Raw genomic sequence first — 21708 nt, forward strand, 5'->3', positions numbered from 1 at the left:
GATGGCGCCGTGGCTTGAGTCCACTGCCACTAGACACAGGTCTGTGGGTCTGTCCAGTAAGCTGGGATAGATATAATTAGCCACCGGCAGAATGCTCACATTGGGTCCTTGACCAATGGGGTCATTATAGCAGGAAGAGCCAAGTGGGAGCCCATGGAACTTACCCATACCCACCAAGATAGTGAACAAGATAGAAATAGTACTTTCCTAGAGGAATTGTAGAGATTAACAGCAACATCAAAGACTTGAGGGACCCATATAAATATAGTCAACTGATCTCTACAAAGGAGCAAAGACAGTCCTTTCAACAAATGGTGATGGAACACTGGTCATCCATATAAAAAAAATCTAGGCACACACCATACACCCTTCACAAAAATTAACTCAAAATGGATCATAGACCAGGGGCACCTGGCGGGCTCAGAGTGGAGTGTCCAATTCTTGGGTTGTAGGTTTGAGCCCCACGTTGGCTGTAGCTATTACTTTAAAAAACAAAATCTTTTTAAAAATATGGATCACAGGGGTGCCAGGGTGTCTCACTCAGTTAAGCGTCTGACTCTTGGTTTCGGCTCAGGCCATCATGTCAGGGTCATGGGATTGAGCCCTGTGTTGGGCTCTGTGTTCAGCGGGGAGTCTGCTTGAAGATTCTCTTCTTCTGTCCCTCTCCCCACTTGTGTGCGCACACTCTCTCTCAAATAAATAAATAGATAAATAAATATTTATAAAAAATGGATCACAGACCTAAATGTAAAATGCAAAACTATAAAGCTCTAGAAAGGACATAGGAGAAAACCTAGATGACCCTGGGTATGGTGACGACTGTTAGATACATCAAAGGCACCATCCGTGAAAGAAATAATCGATATGCTGGGCTTTTGCTCTGTGAAAGAACTGTCAGAATGAGAAGACAAGCCACAGGGCACCTGGGTAGCTCAGTTGTTAAGCGTCTGCCTTCAGCTCAGGTCATGATCCCAGGGTCCTGGGATCGAGTCCCACATCGGGCTCCCTGCTCGGCAGGAAGCCTGCTTCTCCCTCTCCCGCTCCCCCTGCTTGTGTTCCTGCTCTCGCTATCTCTCTCTCTGTCAAATAAATAAATAAAATCTTTAAAAAAAAAAAAGAAGAAGACAAGCCACAGATGGGAGAAAATGTTTGCAAAAGACGTGTCTGGTAAAGACATGTTACCCAGTATATTCCAAGAACTCCTGACACTCGACAGTGAGGAAACAACACAGTTAAAGAATGGGCCAGAGACCTTAACAGACACCTCATCAAAGAAGATACACAGATGGCGAATAAGCATATAAAAGATGCTCCACATCATATGTCATCAGGGAAACACAAAACGAGATCCCACGACACACCTGCTGGAATGGCCAAAATCCAGAGCACCGATGACACCAGATGCTGGTGAGGACGCGGAGCAACAGGAACGCTCACTCATGGCTGGTGGGAGAGCAGAACGGTGCAGCCACTTTGCAGGACGGTTTAGAGATTTCTTACAAAATTAAACATGCTCTTACCATGTGATCCAGCAACCATGGCCCTTGGTATTTACCCCAAAGAGCTGAAAACTTACAGCCACATCAAGACCTGTGCATGGATGTATGTAACAGCTTTATTCAGAGTCACCAAAACCTGGAAGCAACCGAGACGTCCTTCGGTAGGTGAACAGATACGTGACCCGCAGTCCATCCGGACGATGGGATGTCATTCAGCGCTACATAGAAATGAGCTCTCGAGCCATGGAAAGACATGGAGGGACCTTAAATGCATATTGCTAAGTGAGAGAAGCCAGTTGGAAAAGGCTCCATACTGTGTGATTCCAGGTCTCTGACACTCTGGAAAAGGCAGAACCATGGAGACAGATGAGTGGTCGCCAGGGGTTGGGGGGAGGGAGGGACAGTCAGAGCCCAGAGGATTTAGGGCAGGGAGTCTACTCTGTATGACACCCTACTGGTGGACGCACGTCATGACACGTTTGTCCAAACCCACGGAAGGTCCAGCACCTGGAGTGAGACCTGAGGTCAACTAGACGCTGGGTGATGATGATGCTTCATGATCATGTCCCCGTGTAGGTTCATCGACCGTAACAAATGCACCACTAGTGGGGATGATGATAATTGGGGAGACTGTACATGAGCAGGGGTAGGGGGTGTATGGGAAATCTCTGTACCTTCCCCTCAATTGAAGGGAACCTAAAACTCCTCTAAAAAAAATAAAGCCTTAACTAAAAAAAGAAAAGAAAAGAAAAGACCCAAGACAGACAGGTTTGAGGAGAGCAGGAGTAGTGGTCCCCATCATATCTCCATTGAATTCACCTGTCCGGCCTTTGCAGAAAACAGATGAATAATGGTGGAAGAGGACGGACGACAATGAACTTGAACAGGTGGCAGAACCGGTCAGATGGGCTGTGCACAACTGATTTGGCAAAGGCTTTCCTCTCAACATCCATCACTGGGAGGATCCAGAGCACCTCCCTGCCCCAATCTGGCCAAGACAGCAATTCACCATCACTGTCTTCTCTCAGGACCAAGCCATGCTCTGGCTTCCTGTGGTAATACAGCTTACAGGGAGTGTAGGAGGCAGAAGAAGGGCCCCCCGCCAAATGTCCATGTCCTGTTCCCTAGAGCCTGGAAATGTGCTGTGTTACATGCAGGAGGGAATTAAGGCTGCTAATCAGGTGACCTTAAAATAGGGTGATCATGCTGCATTATGCGGGTAGATCCAATGTAATCACAAGGGGAGAGAGAGGCAGAAGAGACTCGGAGAAGGTCAGACAGATGCAACAGTGCTGACCTGGAAGGCAGCGGGAGGCCACGAGCCAAGGAACATGGGCACCTCCGGAAAGTGGAGGACAAGGACCCAGATTTCCCTCTAGAGCCTCCAAGCAGGGTTGCAGTTCCCAAGGCCTTTATGGTAACCCACTGAGGCCCCGTGTCAGACTTCTAACCTACAGAAGAGCAAGAGAATAAGTTTGCACTGTTTTAAACTGATACATGTGTGCTAGTTGCAGCCATAGGAAGCGAACACAGGAACCTAGATCGTCCTGGTGCCGCCCCGATCCTCAGACTTCCAGACGTAGGGAGACAAAACCACCAGTCTGGGGAAGCTGTCGGGGTTCGTGGATCTGGAGCTTGCTAGGACATTGTAAGGTAAAAAAAAAATGGTTCTGGGGCGCCTGGGTGGCTCAGTTGGTTAAGCGACTGCCTTCGGCTCAGGTCATGATCCTGGAGTCCCGGGATCGAGTCCCGCATCGGGCTCCCTGCTTGGCAGGGGGTCTGCTTCTCCCTCTGCCCTCTTCCCTCTCGTGCTCTCTGTCTCTCATTCTCTCTCTCTCAAATAAAGAAATAAAATCTTTAAAAAAAAAAAAATGGTTGTGCCTTGTACCTCCTTCCTCAAGAAAGAAGCCCAGTGGTGGGCAAGCCTGTTAGAACATCTGAGCAGCATCATGTCTCTGGGAATACTGCACACCCCATTTGCTGGGAGGCCCAGAAGGCTAATGGTCCCAGCAGGGCCCAGAGGTTGTGGCTGAGGCATGAACTGCCAGGCTGGGGCCACCTCATCAGCAGGTCCGACATGCTGTAGGCATTTGTGGGCAGAAGGGTGCCCTGTGGAACCTCTGGTGAGCCTCCACAAGAAAGGTGCGGCAGGGTTCCAAGGTTCTAGAGTAAGGCTGTGCCTTCCACGGCAGAACACTCTTCTTGGTTTGGGGAAGAGCTCCTGACCTCCTGGCCCTGGTGGAGGCTGGAAGTCCAACCAGGGCAGGAGGGAACATGCCGCCCGAGGAACCCATCACAACCTGCGGTCCTCACTCCAGGGACTCCTGGCATCGGGCGGATACAGCGGGAATCCATCGCATGGTAGAAATGAAATGCCGGGAAGGCCTGAGTCCCTTCCATGAGCCAGGCAGCCGTGCCACGCTCTCCTCCCTTCTGTAGTATCGATGCCTCTCCTCAGCCCACAGCACAGCGGAGGAAAGCTTCGGCCGGAACACACACAGCTGAGTCCACCCAGCGGCGCTAACTCAGACTGCCCGCCGTCGTCCTCCTCCGTCAGGAGACCCTGCGGGGCAGCGGGGCCGACAGTCTCCGGGGGGACCCTGGTCATCTACTCCCCGTGGATGGGAAGAGTGGCCTGGGGGGCGCAGAAAACTGCCCCCAGGACAACGGGGAAAGGCTTGGCTGGTTCATCAGGAGCCGGAAATGGACAGAGACAAGCAGGGCTGGGAAAGGCACGTGGGGGGCAGGCAGCAGGAGCAGCCCCCCGTGCTGGCTCTGCCTCTCACTGTGACGGCCCCGGAGAGAGTCCACTGCAGAGGAGATGGACGGCCTAGGGATGCCGGCCAGCCTCTCTCCTCGGCCACCCGGTGCGGCTGCGAAAGCCAGTGCATGGAGTGGCCGAGGGGGGAGGGATGCTGGGGACACTTGGGCCCTAAGCACGAGCCCCCCACACCAAGGCCGAGCAGACACTGTCCTGCCCAATCACGTTCTTGGTGCCAACTCCTATGCTCTGGCTGATGATTTGGGCAGGTCATCAGAAACGTGGGTGATGGCGACGAGACTGGGGGAGATGCCCTCTGAACGGACTTCTCAGAATAAACCCAGGCTCTGAGAACGGTTTGTTTGTGTGATGGTGACCAGGTGTCCTCACTGCAAAGGAGGCTCTGGGCTAGCAAACGGACACAGACTTGTTCCCGGCTCACAAGCCATGTGGCCACGGCAGCAGAGTGGGGCCTACGGACGTCCTCATCCTCTGGGTGCCCAGGCCTGAGTGCGGCAGTCCTACGGGACACCTTCCGTGCGAAGGGGACACCCTTTATTTTGGCTGACATGGGTTCCCGCAGGGAGGCTCCTACTGGCTCAGCTGTTCACACCACCATCGGCACAGACCTGCTGGCCCCTGAATGCCCAGTCCGAGCCCCCACCTCACAGCAGAAAGAGGCAGGGCAGTGGGGCCTGTCTAGCCTCACTCGTGCCCAGAACAGCTGGCCTTAGAGACGAGGGGACGGGCCTGCTGGAGACTCAGGACTCCCACCCTGTCAGCTCGGGTGCTGTTCTGAGGAATTTGGTGGGAGCCCCCTGCCCACCATAGAAACCGAAAAAGGGGCCCTCCTTCCCCGTGACAATGAGAGTGTGGCGGAAGTGTGGGCGGTCTCTCCCCAGGAGTAACAGCAGGCCACGGGGCAGAGGTAGAGCGGGTTCTTGGTGGACCCGCAGAGTCGAGGATACAGCTAGTGCGGGCTTCTAATGACAGATGGGGCATCCTGCTCAGACTCCTCTGGGGCCTGGCCTGTGTCCTCCACTCCCTCTCACTTCTGCCTCTTTCCCAGCCCAAATCTCCAGCTACTGAGTATCCTTCCAGCACATTCCATCTCTGCTTAAATTGCAGAGAATCAGTCCTACTATGCATAATCTGGAACCACGAGTAATAAACACATCGCGCATATATAAGGCAGGACTTTACAAACCTTCAGTGGTCCACCCCTGTCCTCGGGACAAGGTCAGGCTCCTTGTCCTGGCCCTCGGTGTGTGGGTGGCGTGCTGGGAGTTTATCCTGGGGCAAGGCCAGCACCACCCACACAACACCAGGCTTGTGTGAGGGTTGAGACCAGCCACTCTGTCCGGGACAGGCCAGAAGTAAAATGGGAGTCAGGAGGCGGAGAGACCAAGACCAGGGTGGGAAGGAGAGAAACAGAGACCACAAAGACCTATCTGGGCACGAGGGCTTGGGCACAGGGTCACCAGGGTGCAGTCTCAGGAGACTGGACAGTGGAGAGGAAGGGGATGAGGGGTTTGCATCTGAATGTGCTGGTGAGTTTGAAGACACCCAGGACAGGGCTGGGGGGTTGCGGTGGAATATGGATTCAGGGTACAGGACGATGATTTGGTAAAGACTCAGCTCTGGAGGTCGGTGTCAAGAGACTACAGTGGACGATGCCTGCCCTGAGAAGACAGCCCGGGGGTGCCTGGGGTGCCTCGGGGGGCTCAGTCGGTTGAGCGGTGGACTCCTGATTTCGGCTCAGGTCATGATCTCAGGGTGGTGAGATCCAGCCCCACCTGGAGCTCCCCGCTCTCTCTCTCTCCCTCCCCTCTGCCCCTCCTCCCCACAAATAAATCTTAAAAAAAAAAAGAGGACTTCCGCCGCCCGCGACAGAGGCCCCGGGCACAGGCGCCCAAGAGTGGGCAGGAGAAGCACGGTGGGACACGAAGGTGGTGGCCCCTGTCCAGTCCCCAGCGGACGACCACCGCGCGTTAAAGGCGTGAGGGAGAGGGACTCCCGGACAGGCCGCGCCCCTGGGAGGCGGCACCGGGCCAACCCCGCCCAGCCCTCGCCGGGAAAGCACGGAGCTGCTGCGGTCGGAGAGAAGGCCGGGGTTCAGCTCCACCTGCCCCGGGGAGGGCCTCGCGGCTCCGCGCGCACCCGCGCGCGCACACGCACACGCACGCACACCACGCGTGTCCCGGCCCGGGGCAGCCCCTTCCCGCCAGCCCGCCCGCAGTCCTGCCCATCCCCTCCGGCCCCGAGAGCAGAGCGGACGCGGGGCGCGCAGGCTCTCACCTGCGGGGGCCTCTGGGCGCTCGGCCGGCTGGCCGGTCTTCCTCGGCGACTGGCGGGTCTCTCTCGGCTTCCCTGGGGGAGGGGGAGGTCAGTGCAGTGGAGGCGTGGGCCCACCCCTTCCCATCACCCTCCGGAGGCGTTTATGCGCTGCGTGGACAGGTGCTGCTTGGCGGTTGAGGAGCGCGCACCCGGGCATGTCCTCCCCAGCAGTCCGGCGGCGCCCCCTGGGGTGCCGCGGGGGGTGGGGCGCCCCTGGCCCCGGGTCCTCAAGCCCTCGCTCTAACGAAGCCACGTGGGGCGAAGTCCCTGCCCCAGCCCTAACGCAGCCCGGCATCCCTGCTGCCCTTGTCCTGCGTGTCCTCCTGTGCCCCCCAGGTGGTGGCCTGCTGTCTACCTCCCCCTGAAGCTTCAGGGACAAGGGCTGAGTGGGAGGAGGAGGAGGGTGCTCCCAGCAGGGCTGTGCTAGGCAAACCAGTCAAGCCAGTGTGGCAGAGCTGGCTGGGATGGGGCCCTGGGCGTGGGTGTGAGTCAGCGGCCCCAGGCTGGGGAAACGCTGGGAAGGAGGCTGTCTGGGGCCTCCTCCCAACAGGAAGCCCAGGGGACGCCAGCACTCAGGCTGGCCCTGTACACCCCCACCCCCACCAAGGTCCCCCTGGGGGATACAAAGGCCTTTGTTTCTGGGGCAGGGCAGCTGGACCCCCAACCAGGAGGCATCAAGAGCCCCTGCCCCACCCTAGGGCAGGCTGGACTGTGCCTTGCTGCCCCATCTCAGTCCACAAAATGCCATCGGGACTTAGGCCCCGGCTCTTCCCCCAGCCCCCAGCAGGAGGCCACCAGGCTGGGCGAATAGTGTGTCACCTCCACAGAGCACCCCAGGCAAGCTTGGGCCCCCGGGGGACTCCTCTGAGCCTGCCGGCCTGGGGGCTCCCAGGCTAGTTGGGTTGGGCTTGTCTGTGGCCAGGGAGGGTCTCCTCTGGATGGTCAGTGTGACTGGGATGCAGCTCCTGGGCCCGTGGGCTGGTGGGTTGCCCTGGACCAGGGGCGGGGAAGGCGGTGCTGGGGCCCGCCCAGGGCAGGACCAGACTCGTTGCTACACCCAGCCGGGATCTGGTTGCCGAGAGCCACCTCCTCCAGTTTCTCAGTCTCCCTCCCAGTCTGGCCAACGAGGCCTGTGGTCTGTAAAGTCCTGCGCCCTGTGTCAGCACGTTAGTCAGCCCTCGAGCCTGGGTGAGCCACCACGCCGCCGAGTCCCTATAAACTCCCCAGCGTGGCCCAGCCCAACGAGTGGGGCCCGTGAGGCCCACAGGCACCAGCCAAGGGCCAGGGCAGGAGCAGAGGGCCCACTGTGGCCTCCCGGGGATGCCCGCTGCGCCCGCCTGATCACGGCTGGCCGGCGATGAGCCAGGGCCCCCAGGGAGCAGACTCCTGGTGAAAGGCGCCGGATCCGGGCCATGTCGGGGAAACGAAGTCGGGCTCGAAAACCCCGAGGCAGGAGGGCGGGCAAGGCACAGCAGGCCTCTGGGCAGCAGGGCCCTGAGGCCAAGCCCCCGCCCCCCGCCGCAGGGGGCCCTCAGGACAAGGTGGGGGTGGCCCCTGCGGAGCACGTGACCAGCAACAAGCCAGCTGCCCAGGGACACCCCAGGGTGGCCAACCCAGAGCGGCCACAAGCAGCCGAGCGGCCAGTGCAGGCCACTGCTCTGGGGTCCGAGCTGGTGTTAGTCCCCCCTGCGGACATGGAAGGCTGTGGGGCAGGGGCCCTCACACCGGGCCTGGGTCCCGAGCTGCTGAGGCTCCACAAGGTCCAGCTGTGCCTGGCCCAGGAGCAGCGGCTGCTGGAGGACTGGCGGCGGCAGGTCCAGCTGCACATGCAGCTGTGGCAGGAGGAGCAGCTGTGGAGGGAGCAGCTATGGCAGGAGGAGCAGCTGTGGCTGCAGCAGCTACAGGAGGAGCAGGCCTGGGTGCGCGTGGAGGGGCTGGAGCTGGCCATGGCGCTGGAGCAACTCCGGAGCGAGGGCCTTGAGGTGCTGCAGACCCAAGGCCAGGTAAGGGGGTGGGGGAGGTTCCGGACAGTCTGTGGGGGTGTGGTAGCCATGCAAACAACCTACAGATTCCTGCAGAGGACCGGGGTGCCAGAGGCCGGGATGGCTGTGGGATAACGGTGGGCCCTTTTCACACTCGCGAGGTGAGGTGTGCCCACCACACAGGGTGCTACAAAGACCATGTGAGAGCACGCCCTCCCAGGCTGGCCCAGTGTTTGGCAGGTAGAGGGTGCCCAGAAAGGACACTTGTTCAGGGAAACTGAGGCAGAGGTGTTCCTACAGGGGACCCAGGCATCCTGGCCAGGTGGGCCAGGGCAGGGAACTGCTGGAGCTGTCCAGGGCCGTGTTCGGGGTGCGCAGGGGGAGGGCTGCAGCAAGGCCCTAGGTGGGCAGTCAGCAGGTAGCAGAAGTGAGGAACATGCCCACCCTCCCCCCACCTCCAACAGGGCTTCCTGGCAGGCTTCCTGGCTGCCTGCCCTGCCTCCACTGTTTATTGCAGTCTGTGTTCCCAGGGCTTGAGATCACAGAAGAAGCATGCGGCCCTGAGCCCATCATCCTCATTCCAGAAAGGCTGCTTCCTCAGACGCCGCTGGGGCTATTTTTGGAAGCTAGGGTCTAACCCCGGCTTGGCATGGGAGAGTAGTCACCGTCACCCCAGCAGGGCGCGTGATTTGCGAGCTCTCTGTGGTCCAGGGACTTGGGTCAGCCCCCCTCCGAGCAGAGGGGCTGCAGCTGGGGAACAGGGTGGGTGCTCCATTAGCCAACACGGACCCCAGTGCAGGCCTGGATGCTGGAGGGACCCAGAACTGCAGGCTGGAAGGTGCTGACAGCTTCACAGAGAACTCATGGGTGCCACGACAGAGAAGAAATGGGACTGAGAAGGGAAGGACAATGGGTGGGGGTAGGAAGGAGAGAAGGGGCCCTTCCTGACCCACAACAGGACGGAACCAAGGGCAAGCTGTCACCATTCACTCTAGGAGTGGCTATGGAGAAGGTGGCCTGAGAGAGCAGCTGTAGGCAGGGAAAAGCAAGGGGATGGCCCAGGTGGAACGGAGGGTCAGAGTGGACCACACACTTAGCCTGAGAATCCCCAACATGCATTCTAAGTGAGCTGTCTCAGAACCTGTCTCCAGTCCACGTGGGCCTGCATTCCATCTCCGTGTTCTAACGCTGTGCGGCTCCCAATACTGCTCCCTGATCCCTCCCAGGGGTACAAGTCTCAGGGTCAGGGTCTGGAATGGACTTCTGAGCCCTGAATCCTCGGTCTACCATACCATGCCCAACTCAGAGATCCCTTGAAAGCCACGCTCAGAGGGAAGGGTCTTCTCAGAGCATCTCTGGCAGCTGCAGCGAGGGGCTCACAAGTCAGTGGTGGAGTGGAGGTGCTCTGGAGGTCAGACTCACTTACCAGCAACAGCTCTCGGCTGGGCTCCAGGGAGGAATGGCTGCCACTTCCCTGATGCAGCTTTGGGCACCCCCTTCTTGCTGCTCATTTTCCTGGGGGGAGGTGGGAAAAGTCCAGGAGTGTGTGCTTAGAGTGGCCTGTGTGGACAGACAGCCTCATGTCCCCCCCCACCCCCCACCCCAGCTTCCTGCCGGCTTCCAGGCCCACCTGCCTGCCCTGCTTTTCGGCCCGAGCGTGCCCAGCAGCTTCTGGCAGAATGCTTGCAAGGACCTCTGGCCACAGCTCATCCCCCTTGCCCTTGCTCACCTGCCTCTTCCACTCCCTGGTTCATCCATCCTTTGGTCCCAGGCCCTGACCGTAACCTCCAGGGCTGGGTGTCTCGTACCTGTGTCCCTGCTCTGAACCGCTGGGCTGCCGCTGAACAAGCTTCACTCTAATGCATAGCGCCACCTGCTCTGCTGAAGTCGACATGCTTCCCCACTGCCCGCAACCCACCCAAAACACCAACACTTCTGTGCCCCCAACCCTCTCATGTTGTTGTCAGGGGCTGGAAGCAATGCCTTTCTCCCTAGCCCAGGCAGCTGACCCCAGAGTTTCTTTCCCCTGGGAGGCCTCCCTTGGCCCAGGTTGGGTTGGGTCCCCTTGCTGCCCCCCCTGCGCAGGTATGGCACGGCAGTCTTGCCTGGGCACTGGTGTGAGACACCCTGTGTCTGCATGCCCACCACCTTCTGCTGGTGGGCTGTCTCACAGTGCTTGGGGAGGGAATTAATGAAACTGAGAGCAACCCTGGAAACCCAGAAGATGGGATCATGCGTCAAGAGGGACGAGGAGGAAGGTGACCAGAAAGTGGCAGGAAGAGGATTATTCCGGCATGGATTGGAGAGGGAGAAGCTTTGGCAGGGGACTTGGCTTGGACACATGGTTGACCGCAGGGCAGGCCCTAAATGGGATCCAATGGGGAACTGGGTTTCTGAGCAAGGATCTGAAGTGTTTGGGGGGACTGAGGACTTCTTGAGGGGGGTGAGTGTGTGCTTACGGGGTCCCCTGTCCACGTGGAGCAATGCTAGCAGGGTACCTGCTGAGTGAAGGACTCTCAGTGTTCGTATGCGGTCCCGTACATGGGCATGGTTCTGTGGGGGAGGATCCTGGTGCTTGTGGAATCGTGTGCCGGGGGATCAGTGAATGTGGGCTTCCCATGTGCATGCGGGGTCTCCTATGTGCGTGGACGTCGGTGTGCGCCTGGATGATAGGCGTGTGGAGTTGGTGTGCACATAGGGTCCCTTAAGTATGCAGGGATCCCTGTGGTGCCTGTGGGGTCCTATGTGCACGGGGGTCAGCACGGGTGTGTGCAGGGTCCTCTATAAGTGGAGGCGTTGGTGTGTAAGGAGGTAAGTGCATGTGGCATCCCTTGTGTGTGCGGGTCCTGATGTGCCTGTAGAGTCCTCGTGGGAGTGCATGTAGGGTTCAGTCTACCGGGGGGGGGGGGGGGGGGGGGAATTGGCCTGGGAGGGGACTGGTGTGTGGGAAGGTCCCCTGTGCGTAGGTGTGGGGGGGGGTCTATGAGCGCAGTGTCTCTGTGTGCCAGTGGGGTCCCAGGTGCTTGTGAGCATTGCGCGCGGAGAGTGGGGGGCCCCCTGTGAGGGCGTCGGGTTAGGGGGTGCCCCGGTGGCGGGGGATCCCCGGTGCTCGCGGGGTCCTCAAGCCAGGGCCCGCTACTAGCTCGGCGCCGCCCCTGCGGCCTCACCTGCCTCACCTGCCTCCCCCAACTCGCAGGCCGGGCGAGAAGCCCCGCCCCCTACGTCGGGCTGGCCGGTTTCTTAGCGACTGAGCCGGAACTTCCGAGTCACCGCGACTTCCGGGGCGAGGGTCAGGGGTCAGGCATAGGGGCCTAGAGCTTCGGCGAACGGATGGGCGCCGGGGGCGGCGGGCCCCGGGAGGCGGGGCCTCGGCGGCGGCGGCGGCGCCGGGGCAGCCGGGGCCGGGGGGCGCGGCGGGGGCCGGGGGCCGCGGGGGCGCGGGCGGCGGCGGGCGGCGGAATGCGGGCGCGCCGCGGGTGGGGCCGCCCCGCCCCCAGGTGCTGCCCGGGCAGGCCGGCGGCGGGAGCGGCGGGCGGGGCGGGGGCGGGCGCGTGAATCAGGCCGCGCGGCGGGCGGGCCGCGACAGGGAGTGGCTGCCGGACCGACCGGACCGCGAGGCCGCTGGGCGGCGGTCGGCTCCTGCTGCCCTTGTCCCGAGACCCCGCGCACCTGGCCAGGTAGGGCCCCCTCCCCCGGCTCGAGCGGGGCGGGGCGCGCCGGACGGGAGGCCGCGGCCGGGCCCCCGGGGGGGCGGGGGCGGCGCGCGCGGCGCCCCTCCGCGCGGCCTCACCTGGGCGGCGCTCCCACCCGCACCTGGGCCCGGGCCGCGCGGCGGGGCGCCGGGCGGTGGGAGCGCGGGGCCGCGCCGGGCCGGGCCGGGGGGGGGAGGTCTCCTGGGCCGCGTGTACCGGCGTGGCCGCGAGCGCCCTCGCACGACGCCGGCCCGGCAAGAGCGGAGTGGGAAGGGGCCCCGGGCCCCGGGGCGAGCCTGCCCGGGCCGTCCTTACTCGCTCCCGCCCTCGCGGCCTAGCTGGAGCCTGGGGAGGGTGCTGGGCCTGGCCTGGACCCCTCCCTGAGGGGCCCCGCCCTGGGCTCCCTGGACCGGGGGTGGCAGGGGAGGCCGAGGCGCAGTCTGGTGTCCTGCGTGAAGTGCCGGGAGAGCGGAAGGCCCCGGTACCCTCGCGCCCAAGTCACCGACCTGGGGCGGGTGGATGGGACACCGGGCCCAGGCAGCCGCGAGTTCCTTGGGCGCACTAAGCCCTTCTGGCCCTGCGGGGCACCCCCCGAAGACTACAACTCACCAGCTTCAGTCTGTGCGTCCCAGCTGGCCGAATCCCACCCCCCAACCTCGTCCCCGTGGCCCGAGGCTGGCAAAGGCTTCTGCGGGGAACCCGTGCTCCCACCTGTACTCAGCGCACGGCTCGTCGCCTTGTGCTCCTTCCAGTCGCTTGGAAAACCCACCTCCTACCCAGGTGGGAAGTCCCTCGTTAGGGGCCCACTAGAGCCCTGAGGGCCCTGAGGATGTGTCCGCCTTGTGTCAGGGGTCAGAGGTCAGCAGCAAAGGAGCAGATTCCTGCTGAGTCATCGGCCTGGGTGGGATAAGTGCCTCTCCCTCCCTCAGGACAGGCGTTCAGTGGGCAGATGTGTGAGGAGCCACACTGTTGGGGCCCTGTCGGGGGCTGGAGAGTGGCCTCTGCCCAGTTCACAGTTCAGGGGTGTGCAAGGTGAAAGGAGGGAAGTCAGTGGGGTCACGGTATTACTGTGTGAGGCCATGCAGGGCCCCCTGGTGTGGGCACTCAGGATAGGCACCCCGTTGCTGATGAGTCCTGTCTGCTGCGGGGGCCCTGGGCACCGTGGCACCCGCCCCCCCCCCCCCCAGCTGCTGCCAGCCTGGACCGTTTCTGTTGATTCCCCTTCTCAGTGAAGTGCAGGGGACTTCAGGGGTCCCCAGCTTGGGAAGTGCTCCTTCTCAAATATAGTGAGCAGCATGTGCCCCCAAGCCCTGCCTGGTCTGACACTGGCCCCATACAGCCACATTCCAGGGTCTTCCCCGCCCCCCCCCACCCTCTGTTGGATACTGTGGGAGACCCCGCTACAGACAGACCTGCACCTTGTGCCCCAGTGGAGTCTGCCTCAGAACAGTATGGGTATCGTGTGTAACCACGGAGGGTGGTGCCCTCAGGAAGGAACGGCAGAACAGCTTTCCTGCAGACCCTCTCCCAGGTATCATCTCCCACCCCCACGGCACGTCCAGTCTGCCTGTCACCCCCCAGGAGAGCAGACAGGAGAGGTCCCTCGGGTCGTCATACACAACAGTCTTGACCCTGACATTCTCCAGTGCCCAGCTGCCTCCGACCACCCAGTGACCCTGGCCAGTCAGCAGCAACCAGCTGCCCCTGTGGACTAGGGCACACTGTGCAGTCTGGCAAGACCAGCATCCAGGAACCTGAGGGCTAGGTGGGATCCGAATCCAGCTCTGTCCCAGCCCCAAGCAGCGGCTGGGGTGGGGTGGGCGTGCCTGGGGCTCTCCTTCCAGGGTAGGAGGAGGACAGGTATCTAGGCAGTTCAGGGATTGGATTGATGCCCCCTGGGGATCCAAAAGAGGCCCCCATGTGGCCTTCCAGAGCTAAAGGCAGCTTCTCCCAGCCTAGGCTCCCTCCAGGCCCTTGGGAGGCAGGTGGACTGGAGTGGACCAGGCGGGGCTTAGGTGTCAGCATGAAGTTGGGACAAGGGGAGAGGCACATCTGGAGCCCAGGATGAGCCTGATGGCCACAGCCCAGGGCTCAGGCTTCATCCAGAGCACAGCGGGGAGCAGGGCATGGCCAGAGACAGAAGACCGCCACTGGCATGCAGGGCTGGGCTTAGCTATGCAGGACTCTAAGCTTGTGGAGAGCCAGGAGGCTGCTGCCCGGATCTGCCAGGGGGTGTGGCTCAGGGGTTTTTATCTAAGGTGGGACAGTGGCTAGAAAGGTGGATGGGTCAAAGGGAAGGGAGTGGTCCTGGTGGACAGGGACAAAGGGCAGGGGTCAGAGTTTGGATGGCTGTGCAGTCTGCGAATAGGTTGGGGCTCAGAGTGTGTGACCCCATAGGACAGGTGCTGAGGCCTGGGACAAAAGTGACAAGTTTTGTGGGCTGAGCTCACATTGGGCCAGGCACGGGAGCAGGTCAGCCCAGGCAGCTGCATTTTACAGTGCAGGTAATGAGCCAGAGAGGCCCAGCGAGTGGCCCTGGGCCCCCCCTCGCCCCCCTGTACTGCGGACAGAGACACACAGGTGGGGGGCCACCTGACTTGTTCAGTACACGATTTCGTTCAGGGCCCACGAAAATGCATTAATGCCCAAATCAGAAGAAAAAAGCCAATATAATAAAGAATCCAGCCTGGATTATATTTTCTTTATGCCAACAATCATAAAATACTGGTTTTCTTTTTATGGAGGAAGGGGCCCACAAAGAAGTACCTGGGTCACAGGAGCCATAAAGGAACCCTGAGTGGGGGCTTCGTGCAGCCAGAGCCCCTGCCTGGAAACCAGGGTGCAGGCGCTCCTGAGGTCCCGGGAAGAGGAAGGGCCCCACCAGCACGGAGCAACATGAGACAGGGCCGGGGCACCCTCCCGGCACCCCGCCAGCCAGGGGCATCCTGGGACCCGCTCAGGGTCACAGACAGCCCTTGCTACAGCGCGTGTCTGCACATGGTGGGTGGCGGGGAGCGGGCCCAGTGCCGCTGCCCCAGGAATGTGTCTCCCTGCCCCTCCCCAGGCCCCTGGCCCCGACATGGCCCGTCGCTCCCAGAGCTCCTCGCAGGGGGACAACCCGCTGGCACCTGGGTACCTGCCACCTCACTACAAAGAGTACTACCGCCTGGCAGTGGATGCCCTGGCTGAGGGAGGGCCAGAGGCCTACAGCCGCTTCCTGGCGTCTGAGGGGGCACCTGCCTTCCTGTGCCCTGAGGAGCTGGAGCACGTGAGCCGCCACCTGCGGCCCCCACAGCATGTTGCTCGCGAGCCCCCCGAAGGCAGCCCTCCCAATGTGGACATGGATGGCTCCTCAGGCACCTACTGGCCCATGAACTCCGACCAGGCGGTGCCTGAGCTTGACCTGGGCTGGCCCCTGACCTTCGGCTTCCAGGGCACTGAAGTCACGACCCTGGTACAGCCACCGCCGCCTGACAGCCCCAGCATCAAGGATGAGGCTCGAAGGATGATCCGCTCTGCCCAGCAGGTGTGCCGTCATGGGCTGGGTGGGCAGTGGGGGCAGGGCCCGAGCCAGACCTCGGAGCCTGAGTGGAGTATGCAGGTGAAGAAAAATACCAGCGTTTCCGGCTTAGGGGCAAGGGTGAGGCCGGAGCCGACTGGCCACGCCTCTCCAGCCTTCAAGCTGCGGCACAGGCCCCCTGGCAGCCAGCTTTGGGGGTCACGAAGTGTTTGGTTATTGCAGGCTGCAGGGGGCCTGCTGCAGTTTTGCTTGCCCTTGGTCATGGCCAGTGCCCAGAAACTCAAGGGCCCTGGGATGCTAGGCCCCTTCCTGGTCTGGATTTACGGTTCAGAGAATTCTCTAGTCGAACCTTTGACCCAGGCTTGACCCCACCAAACAGGTGGCAAACAGCAAAGAGAGCCAGACATGGAAGCTGAGGCGGCAGATCCAGAAGCTAGAGACCCCCAGCTGCCCTGTGCACCCTCTACAGCAGTCTCCTCCCAGGGGCAGAGCTAGGGCCTGGGCTTGGCCATCGAGGGCAGGGCAGTGTGAGGTGCCTTTCAGGGGCCTCATTTGCCTTGTCCCTTCCCCAACAGGAGGTAGGCCCTGTGCCTGCCTAGGGCTCCATCATGGGCCACGCACCCACCAGCAGCCCCACACCCCCTCTGGTAGGCCTTTTCCTCCTGACTCCCCTTCCCTGGCAGGGCCCCGCTCTCCCATGGGATGGGCTAGAGGGCGATTTGCAGTGTTCATGGGTGATCCTGAGGCCTTGCCCGGGCCAGGCAGGAATGGCTAGAGAATAGTGGGGACAGCACAGGGGTCTGTCCCCTGTCCCTAACCTGCCCCCCGCAGGTGGTGGCCGTGGTGATGGACATGTTCACCGACGTGGACCTGCTTGGTGAAGTGCTGGAGGCAGCGGCTCGCCGTGTCCCGGTCTACATCCTCTTGGATGAGATGAATGCGCAGCACTTCCTAGACATGGCCGACAAGTGCCGCGTCAACCTGCACCACGTGGATGTGAGTGACCCAGGGGGTGTGTAGGGAGGTGGAAGACTCCCCTGCGGAGACCTAATGCCTCTCCCCCCCCCCCGCCCCCGCCAGTTCCTGCGCGTGCGCACTGTGGCAGGCCCCACCTACTACTGCCGCACTGGGAAGTCCTTCAAGGGCCACGTGAAGGAGAAGTTCCTGCTAGTGGACTGTGCCGTGGTTATGAGTGGGAGCTACAGGTGCGCCCAGCCCGCAATCCTGACACCTCCCCACCTAAGGGCCCCCGCCCGACACCTCCCCACCTAAGGACCTCGCCTGCCCAAGCCCTAGTACAGTAGCCCCTGACACAGCACCCCCCCCCACCCCACCCCCGGTCCTTGCAGACTTGACACTTCAGAACCACAGGTGGCCTTGCGCGGTCCCCTCCTCCGGCGCTGGCTCCGCCCCTCTCCTTGACTCTGATCTTGACCCCGCCCCACCCGCAGCTTCATGTGGTCCTTCGAGAAGATCCACCGAAGCCTGGCGCACGTGTTCCAGGGCGAGCTGGTCTCCAGCTTCGATGAGGAGTTCCGCATCCTGTTCGCGCAGTCCGAGCCTCTGGTGCCCTCAGCCGGGGCACTGGCCCGCATGGATGCTTACGCCCTGGCTCCATACGCGGGAGCCGGGCCCCTTATGGGCGGCCAGGTGACCGGCGCGCCGACCCCTTTCTCCTTCCCCAAACGGGCGCACCTCCTGTTCCCACCGCCTCGGGAAGAGGGCCTGGGTTTCCCCTCCTTCCTCGACCCCGACCGCCACTTCTTGTCTGCTTTCCGCCGGGAGGAGCCAGCGCGGATGCCCGCGGGAGCCCTGGAGCCGCACGCGGGACTGCGGCCGCTATCGCGGCGGCTGGACGCGGAGGCAGGACTAGGGGGAGAGCTCGCGGGCCCGCGCGGCTTCTTTCAGGCCCGGCATCTGGAGATGGACACCCTAAAGCGGCACAGCTACGCGGCCGCCGACGGCACCGGCGCGGTGGAGAACTTCGCGGCTGCGCGGCAGGTGTCACGGCAGACGTTCCTCAGCCACGGCGACGACTTCCGCTTCCAGACCAGTCACTTCCACCGTGACCAGCTCTACCAGCAGCATTACCAGTGGGACCCGCAGCTGGCGCCGGCGCGGCCGCAGGGCCTGTTTGAGAAGCTGCGCGCTGGCCGCCCCGGCTTCGCCGAGCACGACGACTTCGCGCTGGGGCCCGGGCCGCGCTTCCCCGAGCTCGGCCCCGACGGACACCAGCGGCTGGACTACGTGCCGTCCAGCGCGTCGCGCGAGGTGCGCCACGGCTCAGACCCCGCCTCGGGGCCCGGGCCCCGCGGCCTGGAACCCAGCGGAGCCCCACGCCCCAACCTGGGCCAGCGCTTCCCGTGCCAGGCAGTGGCAAGGCAGGGCCCAGACGCCGCGCCCGACGCAGAGCAGGAGCGCAGGGGCGGGCCCGAGGGGCGGGCGGGGCTGCGGCACTGGCGCTTGGCGTCCTACCTGAGCGGTTGCCATGGCGAGGACGCGGGCGAGGAGGGCCTGCCGGCACCCTTGGAGGCTGAGGCCTATGAAGACGACGTTCTGGTGTCCGGCGGCCGAATGGCCCCCGGGGACCTGCTCCCCTTAGCCTCCCGTGCGCCCTACCCGGCCAAGGGCCTGGTGCCCTGCTCCGGCGGCGGTGGTGGCGACAGCCCAGAGCGCGAGGGCCTGGAGGAGGCAGGTCTGGCCAGGCAGGACTCCTTCCGCTCGCGCTTGAACCCGCTGATCCAGCGCAGCTCGCGCCTGCGCTCCTCCCTGATCTTCAGCGCTTCGCAGGCCGAGGGCGCCGGTGGGGCCCTGGCGGCCACTACCGAGAAGACGCAGCTGCTGCACAAGGAGCAGGCGGTCAGCGAGATGCTGGGCCCCGGCGGCGAGGCCATGCGCTCCGCCACTTCCACCAAGGTGGCCGAGCTCCTGGAGAAATACAAGGGCCCGGCGCGTGATGCCGGAGGGGCGGGGGCCCCAGTCACAGTCGCCAGCCATAGCAAGGCTGTTGTGTCCCAGGCGTGGCGGGAGGAGGCGGTGGCGCCGGGTGGGGCGGGGAGCGAGCGCCGCAGCCTCGAGAGTTGCCTGCTGGACCTGCGCGACTCCTTCGCACAGCGGCTGCACCAGGAGGCTGAGAGGCAGCCGGGAGCAGCCACGCTTACTGCCACCCAGCTGCTAGACACGCTGGGCCGGAGCGGCACCGACCGGCTGCCCTCTCGCTTTCTCTCTGCCCAGGGCCGCTCCGCCTCCCCACAAGGGCGGGTCAGCCCCCCGCTGGAGGGGCCTGGGCCGCGCCAGGCACCTCACCCTGAGCCGAGAGGGAGCCCCACCTCGGCCTATCCCGAGCGCAGGGGCAGCCCGGTCCCCGCTGTGCCAGAGCGCAGGGGCAGCCCGGTCCCCGCTGTGCCAGAGCGCAGGGGCAGCCCGGTCCCTCCTGTGCCGGAGCGCAGGGGCAGCCCGGTCCCCCCTGTGCCGGAGCGCAGGGGCAGCCTCACCCTTCCCTTCTCCGAGGAGTCTCCCAAGACGGGGGCCGCGGAGGAGACGGCTGGCGGCCCCATGGAAGTCTTGCGCAAGGGCTCCCTGCGCCTCCGCCAGCTGCTGAGCCCCAAGGCTGAGCGGCGCACGGAGGAAGAGGGCGGCTTCCCAGCGCCGCAGGAGAACGGGCAGCCCGAGAGCCCCCGGCGGCCGTCGCTGGGCAGGGCTGAGAGCACTGAGGCTGCCATTGGAGACGAGCGGGGCCCGCGGGCGCGCATGGGCTCCACCACGGCCAACGCCTTGTACAGCAGCAACCTGCGGGACGACACGAAAGCCATTCTGGAGCAGATCAGCGCCCACGGCCAGAAGCACCGCGGGGTCCCCGCCCCGGCCCCGGGCCTGGCTCACAGCAGTCCTGAGCTAGGCCGCTCACCAGCTGCTGGCGGCCTGGCCCCTGACATGTCCGACAAGGACAAATGCTCTGCCATCTTCCGTTCGGACAGCTTGGGGACCCAGGGAAGGCTGAGCCGCACCCTGCCTGCCAGCGCCGAGGACCGCGACCGGCTGCTGCTCCGCATGGAGAGCATGCGCAAGGAGAAGCGCGTCTACAGCCGGTTTGAGGTCTTCTGCAAAAAGGAAGAGGCCGGAGGCCCGGGGGCAGGGGAGGGCACAGCAGAGGACGACACCAGGGACAGCAAAGTGGGCAAGTTCATGCCCAGGATCCTGGGTACTTTCAAAAGGAAGTGAGCCTCCTGGCCCCCCAGCCCCGGACCAGGCGCCCCCTCGCTGCCACCCACCAGGCAGGGCACCTGGCTCTCCTCCCCTCAAGGCGGCGTGGAAGCGGCTGAGTACCGCCAGAGCTTGGCTGCGCCTGGAGCTCACCCAGTAGCTGGCCTGCCTTTTGCCCTGGCCGCTCCCCGCTGGGGCGCGAGCCCCTCACTGCCCCTCCTCCAGCTCCATCTGTGCCCCTGGGCCCTGAGCCTCCCATTCCTGCGCATCTGCCTCCACCATCTCTCTGGGCTTCAGGTCCCCTTTAGACCTTCATTCACCTCAGGGCCCCGTCTTTTTGTGCCTTACGCCCCCACCTTGGGGGGGGCCCATCTCTTTGTGCCTCAGTCCCCCATCTTTGGGGGCTCCACGTCTCAGGGCTTCCATGTCTCAGGGTTCGCCTCTGCTCACTGCCTCCTGGCTCTACGGCTTCCTCACAGCTGCCTCTTGCCCGCCTCCTGGCAGCCCCAGCCTCTCCCCTGGCCGGCCGGGGTCTCTCCCTCCACCCCTGGTGGCTCAGTCTTCACTTCCTGCCCTGCTTGCGTTCCTCCTCACTGCCTCCCTCTCTGCGTCCTGGCAGCCTTTTCAGTGGCCCACCCTGGGGAGGCAGAGCTGGCTGACTGTCCTGCCAGGAGAACGGAGACCGACCCAGCCTCTCTTCCTGCAGGGCTGCAGCCAGCACCCCAGACCCCTACTAGGGGTGAGAGCACTGGGGGCGCAGCACCATAAAGCCAGGTCTCCATGCATGCTGGGCCTCGGCCCTGCCCTGGAACGCTTGTCCTCGAACAGCTGAGGGCAGGGCTTCGGTGTGGCAATGCCTGAGCCCCAGCCCATTGCTCCAAGGGTCCTGGTCCTTCGGGTGCGCAGCAGACCCCGACTGCAACCTGGTCTGGATCCTTCCCTCTTTGTCACCAACCTGCAAAGTCAAAGCTTCCCCACTTACCTTTCCTGTATCTTTTTCATCTCTGGAGAGTGACTTTGATTTGGAATAACACATTTTAACACCAAACGCTTAGGAAGTCCCCCACTGTAAGTGCTCGCATTGTGAAGTTAGTATTTCTGCAACCCTTTTTTTTAAGAATAAGAAATCGAAATCACGCAGACTGGGAAAGGATTTAAGGAACAAGGCCACTGAGCAAAGGCAGCACTTCTGACTCCAGACAGCTGGAGAAGGGAGGGCGGGGAGGCTGGGGGATACTTTGGTTCAGGTGGAAAAGGTCACTGAGGAGCCAGATGCGCTGGAGTGTTTTTTGGCCTTGATGTGCTTGCTGACCTGTTTGCTCTCGCGTGCTTGGCGCGGCCCGTTGCTAAGGGGGAGCCCATGCAGCCTCCTGTCTGCATCCTCCACGTTGTGCTGAATAACACAACTCAAATGTGATTCTGCACATTTTGGTGTTAATAAAACACAACAAAATATTCCAACACATTCCTAAATACATATATTAATCACCCAGTTAGTATATTGCAAATGTTAAGTCTTGGGAACTCATATTTCCCTCTGGACAGCACCACCCATCTCTGTGGGACCCACTAAAGACTCCCCCCCCCATCTGTACTGCCAACACCTGCAGCCACATCTAACCCTGGAGACTCCACCTCACCTTCCCATGACCTGCTCCCCTTCACAGGCAAATGCTTTCATCCACTACTCCCACTCTTCAATTCCACCAGCCCT

The 21708-nt window shown here is 62.5% G+C and overlaps 1 protein-coding gene and 1 long non-coding RNA gene across 5 annotated transcripts; one reads left to right on the forward strand and one right to left on the reverse strand.

The window, feature by feature from the left end:
• Positions 1 to 6203: 6203 nt before the first annotated feature.
• On the reverse strand, positions 6204 to 13105 carry LOC135364052 (uncharacterized). Its single transcript, XR_010410473.1, has 3 exons — positions 12983 to 13105; positions 10006 to 10094; positions 6204 to 6630 (listed from the first exon to the last, which is right to left on the reverse strand). It is a non-coding gene; the product is annotated as an uncharacterized LOC135364052 (long non-coding RNA).
• FAM83H (family with sequence similarity 83 member H) lies at positions 12038 to 21459 on the forward strand. 4 transcript variants are annotated; one of them, XM_045895755.3, is made up of 5 exons: positions 12038 to 12256; positions 15336 to 15797; positions 16623 to 16787; positions 16872 to 16996; positions 17243 to 21459. In XM_045895755.3, the coding sequence occupies exons 2-5, from the start codon at positions 15351 to 15353 to the stop codon at positions 20010 to 20012; spliced, it is 3507 nt and encodes a 1168-aa protein (XP_045751711.1). In that variant the 5' UTR covers positions 12038 to 12256; positions 15336 to 15350; the 3' UTR covers positions 20013 to 21459. The 4 variants fall into 4 exon arrangements, with proteins under 4 accessions (XP_045751711.1, XP_045751712.1, XP_054368392.1 ...); XM_045895756.3 differs by lacking the exon at positions 12038 to 12256 and adding an exon at positions 12449 to 13802; XM_054512417.2 differs by lacking the exon at positions 12038 to 12256 and adding an exon at positions 12449 to 13051.
• The last annotated feature ends 249 nt before the right edge of the window (positions 21460 to 21708 follow it).

Source organism: Mirounga angustirostris, unplaced genomic scaffold (genome assembly GCF_029215605.1).
Source record: "Mirounga angustirostris isolate CCGP_5_RB_7025 unplaced genomic scaffold, mMirAng1.0.hap1 SCAF_4, whole genome shotgun sequence".
In the NCBI taxonomy this organism is placed as follows: Eukaryota; Metazoa; Chordata; class Mammalia; order Carnivora; family Phocidae; genus Mirounga; species Mirounga angustirostris.

Excerpts from the sequence above, each read along its gene's own strand:
- FAM83H (XM_054512417.2), top strand. The coding sequence starts at position 12,791 with ATGGGACACCGGGCCCAGGCAGCCGCGAGTTCCTTGGGCGCACTAAGC. Across the intron at positions 16,788-16,871 it reads TCAACCTGCACCACGTGGAT|TTCCTGCGCGTGCGCACTGT; the intron begins GTGAGTGACCCA and ends CGCCCCCGCCAG. Across the intron at positions 16,997-17,242 it reads GTTATGAGTGGGAGCTACAG|CTTCATGTGGTCCTTCGAGA; the intron begins GTGCGCCCAGCC and ends CCCCACCCGCAG.